This window comes from Monopterus albus, unplaced genomic scaffold, assembly GCF_001952655.1.
Source record: "Monopterus albus unplaced genomic scaffold, M_albus_1.0 scaffold27.1, whole genome shotgun sequence".
NCBI classification, from domain to species: Eukaryota; Metazoa; Chordata; class Actinopteri; order Synbranchiformes; family Synbranchidae; genus Monopterus; species Monopterus albus.
This window is the reverse complement of record NW_018127907.1, coordinates 3106094-3111295: the sequence shown is the minus strand read 5'-3', so window position 1 is coordinate 3111295 and position 5202 is coordinate 3106094. Positions and strand designations below refer to the sequence as shown.

The window sequence follows — 5202 nt, the reverse complement described above, 5'->3', positions numbered from 1 at the left end:
CCGCTTGCATGTTCCACATTTTATCATAAATGTGTCATGCAATGCAGGTGCTGCACTGGTCTGGTCTTGGTTATGACTTGGTCTCAGTTTAGGTGGACACACTACCATAGAGTATGCAGTTGAATGCCCTTTTCCCAGTCGGGTACTGTGAAATTAAATTTCCTTGTCAAAAATGACAGAAAAACAGTTGGGAGTGTTTGTACTTTATGTTGTAAACCCCTACCCACCAGGGGGGTGGTCTTACTGAAACCCTGGCAGAGTATTTGTCATTAGCACCAGGTGCTGCTAGTTGGTGATATGAGTGTGACCATGTACAGTGCCTTGCGAAAGTATTCGGCCCCCTTGAACTTTGCGACCTTTTGCCACATTTCAGGCTTCAAACATAAAGATATAAAACTGTAATTTTTTGTGAAGAATCAACAACAAGTGGGACACAATCATGAAGTGGAACAAAATTTATTGGATATTTCAAACTTTTCTAACAAATAAAAAACTGAAAAATTGGCCGTGCAAAATTATTCAGCCCCTTTACTTTCAGTGCAGCAAACTCTCTCCAGAAGTTCAGTGAGGATCTCTGAATGATCCAATGTTGACCTAAATGACTAATGATAAGACCTGGCCGTCCCTCTAAACTTTCAGCTCATACAAGGAGAAGACTGATCAGAGATGCAGCCAAGAGGCCCATGATCACTCTGGATGAACTGCAGAGATCTACAGCTGAGGTGGGAGACTCTGTCCATAGGACAACAATCAGTCGTATACTGCACAAATCTGGCCTTTATGGAAGAGTGGCAAGAAGAAAGCCATTTCTTAAAGATATCCATAAAAAGTGTTGTTTAAAGTTTGCCACAAGCCACCTGGGAGACACACCAAACATGTGGAAGAAGGTGCTCTGGTCAGATGAAACCAAAATCGAACTTTTTGGCAACAATGCAAAACGTTATGTTTGGCGTAAAAGCAACACAGCTCATCACCCTGAACACACCATCCCCACTGTCAAACATGGTGGTGGCAGCATCATGGTTTGGGCCTGCTTTTCTTCAGCAGGGACAGGGAAGATGGTTAAAATTGATGGGAAGATGGATGGAGCCAAATACAGGACCATTTTGGAAGGAAACCTGATGGAGTCTGCAACAGACCTGAGACTGGGACGGAGATTTGTCTTCCAACAAGACAATGATCCAAAACATAAAGCAAAATCTACAATGGAATGGTTCACAAATAAACATATCCAGGTGTTAGAATGGCTATGTCAAAGTCCAGACCTGAATCCAATCGAGAATCTGTGGAAAGAACTGAAAACTGCTGTTCACAAACGCTCTCCATCCAATCTCACTGAGCTCGAGCTGTTTTGCAAGGAGGAATGGGCAAAAATTTCAGTCTCTCGATGTGCAAAACTGATAGAGACATACCCCAAGCGACTTACAGCTGTAATCGCAGCAAAAGGTGGCGCTACAAAGTATTAACTTAAGGGGGCTGAATAATTTTGCACGGCCAATTTTTCAGTTTTTTATTTGTTAAAAACGTTTGAAATATCCAATAAATTTCGTTCCACTTCATGATTGTGTCCCACTTGTTGTTGATTCTTCACAAAAAATTACAGTTTTATATCTTTATGTTTGAAGCCTGAAATGTGGCAAAAGGTTGCAAAGTTCAAGGGGGCCGAATACTTTCGCAAGGCACTGTATATAATCTGTATATACTCTGCTTAGAAGCCTTGCTACACACCATGCCTGTGATTATCTGTACGGAAAGTGCTCTGGTCAGGTCTCAAGTGAAAATCAGCAACTGCTGAGCTGAACTAATCAATGATAAACATGCACTTTTGATCAAGTGGACCATGATCTTTACAAACACGTCTAACAAGTTTGACACTGCCGATGCCATAAAAGATTACCGTTACCAAAGCCATTAATGATTAGCAAATGGCGGCCGGCAGCATCGGATTTGAAGCTGGTTGGGTATCACCTTTCAAACGAACGATGACGCTGTAGCACCATCAACAAATATGGCAGACATACAGTCAATATCTGCACATCCTCAAATCTCAGTGCAACTGCATGGTGCATTCAGGATTTATGATGGTGGAAGTGACATTTGACCTGTTTTCATCTTTAATACTGTTTAAATAGCATTTTATTGACATGAACATGCAGAAATGCAGAAAAAAAAGAGGAGAACATTTTGAAAAGAAGAAACCTCATTGCCCTGCTAGGACAGCTGGTGCAAAGGCTTTGACTTGTCTCATGTCAGTGTGTGCCGTGATATACAGTAAATGAAAAATGCAGATGCATTTGAGAAAGGCCAAGCAGCCCACCTGTAGTCATTGGAGCAATTGAAGGTTCCAGTTCTGATCCCAAACTGAGACACTTTCTGCACCATTTTCCCCCAGCTGGAAGGACTGAGCAGAGCTTCCCGGTCCCGAGCAATGACCTGCAGAGACACACAGGGACAAACGCGGGTCAGACAGATAATACAAAAGAAATCTGTCAAGTGACATGAAACCCCTTCTTCTTAGCACTTTATACATGCCATTTTGTGCTGACATCCTATCAGCTCTTTATATCCCCTTCATAAAACTTTTATGCAATTTGCAAGTGAAAATGTTTTAGGAAACAATTTGCTGGCACCGTTCTTCATCTGAATTCCTATTAGTCTCTGTATTAACAATATTATGTACTCTTTCTTCAAAGAGGTTGTGTAGGTGCAAGCACCGTATTAAGATCAGTCACAAAGTTAGTCTTATAAATGATTAACTGTAAATTTTTGAATACTAATTAACATAAAATTATTTAAAAAATTGTTAAATTATTGGAATTTAGTTATAATTCTGACCAGATTTATTAACAATGTAATGAAGACAGAGTACTTTCTTGACATGGAACATCAGTATTTTTTCAAATATAACAGGATTTACTACATTAAAAGCACTGTACTCTACATACATGTGATATAACACATATACAATGGACTCAAAATATTCAGACTCCTTTACTTTTTGCACATTTTATTGTGGTGTGGATTCAGTTTTGAATGGATACCACTGTCATTTCTATTCTTCATTATACCCTTAAAAAGCATGATGACACAGAGAAACTATGGTCTAAAAATGAATCATGAAACAAAATCTGAAATCTCTTACTCTCAAAAGTATTCAGACACTTCATTCAGTACCTGGTAGCAGCAAATTACAGCTGCAAGGCTTCTTGGGTACATCTGTGCAAGTTTCGCACACCTCGATTTGGGCCGTTTCCCCCATTCATCATGGCAGATCCTCTCAAGGTCTGTGAGATTGGGTGTGTCACTCAAAGGACAAGCGGAGACTTTGCCTGAAGCCACTCCAGCGCTGCTTTGGCTGTATGCTACAGGCCACTGTCGTGTTGAAAGGTGAACTGTTTTCTGAGCCTGTGTATCCTCATCAATCCCTCAGTTCTTACCGATCTCCCTGTCCCCTGCTGCCGAGAAGCACCCCCACACCATGATGCTGCACGGCGGTCTGGACATTAGCCAGAGAGATGAGTTTCCGAGCAACGTCATCAACGAGAAGCACGTGCATCATGGAGGTAGAAAACAAAGTGGGTTTTACTCCTCCCCCCATGGGCACTTTTACCGACTGTCCCCTTCAAGGGAACAATGCCAAAGGTAACTACAACGATGCACTTCACAGCTGACCAGGAGAGTAAATGGCTGAAGGGACCCCATGCTGGCCCTGCTGGTGTCAGCCCCAGGCTGCTCAGCTGGGAGGTGTCCTTCAGTAGGTCTTCAACATGAGCCTAGATCTCCAAACGATCCCTGTGCTGTGGAAGACATCCTGCCTCATTCCTGTGCCGAAGACACTTGTACTTAAAGTTTTTAGGTACTATTACTTGCTTGTGATTCATATATTTTATTTTAGACTGCTTTTTCATGTTTTTTTTTTAGGTTTCTATGTCAGCAGTGGGGTCCCGCTGGGTCTCCTACCATAGCCTACCTTGACATTCAGATGGTGATGGATAGTGCGAGCTGACACTGTTGCACCCTGTTCCTGCAGGTCAACAATCCTTTCTCCATTTTAACTGGTTGCAAGTGTGATTTCTATGTTGCCGGCACCTGTTGATTGCTACAGATGAGTTTCATTACAAATTAAAGGAGAATCACAGTACAACTATTTCTGATGATTTTGAAAAGGTGTCAGTAATTCTGTCCAGTCCATTTTTGGAGTTCTGTGTGGAATGGATCAGATTTGGCTTTTTTGTGTCGTTCCAATGCAAACAAAACAAATAAACATGAGAATACCACCACTTGGCCAATAATGAAGATAGAACCCTGAAATGTTCAGGTAAGATGCACATATATAATTACCTGTTACACCCTAAAAGATGATCCTGATCAAGTATTTTAGGACACATTTTGTGTTGTTCTGGATCGTATTTTTCACAAGGGACCCATTTGTGTGAGCGAGGTACATGTACTCTCTAAATATTCTTGTTTTACAATATAAATAAAGTTGTGCTTTGCTTTAAATGTCCATAAAACACACTGGCCTGATGTAGAGGGCCAGTACAAACATGACTGCTACTACTGATGGTTAAAAGTACATTTGAGTGTGCAAACAATCCTCAACATATTTATCCTTATATACTCAGCATTAAGCTCATGAACCTGCATATACAGCATGTGTCATCACTGCTCCTGAACACATCTATATAACTTAGTTTTGCTTATGGTATTTAAAGCTACAGTAAGGATTAAAATAATGTAATTCACAAACTGATTTGACAGCTGCTACAGACCGATCAGTGACTTGTGAATAAACTCTCACTGACATCCTTAGCTTAGCCAGCTGCTATTACACTGGGAATGCAAATGCCTGATCTTCAGATCAGAAAATACCCTGGGCCATCTAGTGGCGAACAAGGTGAAAATGTAGATAAATTGTTTGATTAAAGACATTGCGATTTTCCTGCCTCGCCATGCCCACTTCATCGTGCATCATTGCTACAGGTTTGAATAGAATACTAAGGAGGGCTTTTACCTGAACCAGCCAGATCCCATCTTTAGTGTCTTCCACTAATTCATAGAAGTGCATCTCTCCACTGAAGTGTGTGGTGCTGGAATCTCCTCCCTCTGTCTGCTCCTTCTCTTTCTTGATGGCTGAATACAGCTCCCCCTGTGTCAACTCTCCTGGGGGGGGGGGGGTCGAAGGAGATTCTGTCAGTCAAT

The 5202-nt window shown here is 41.4% G+C and overlaps 1 protein-coding gene across 1 annotated transcript in view; it reads right to left on the bottom strand.

Annotated features, from left to right (window-relative positions):
- The window catches only part of rnf103 (ring finger protein 103), a 14626-nt gene that overhangs the window by 7358 nt on the left and 2066 nt on the right, over positions 1–5202 (bottom strand). Inside the window, exons 2-3 of the mRNA XM_020595543.1 lie at positions 5015–5163; positions 2318–2433 (exon numbers count right to left, since the gene is read on the bottom strand). Of these exons, the coding sequence (XP_020451199.1) occupies positions 2318–2433; positions 5015–5163 (265 nt within the window). The remainder of the gene's footprint in view (positions 1–2317; positions 2434–5014; positions 5164–5202) is intronic.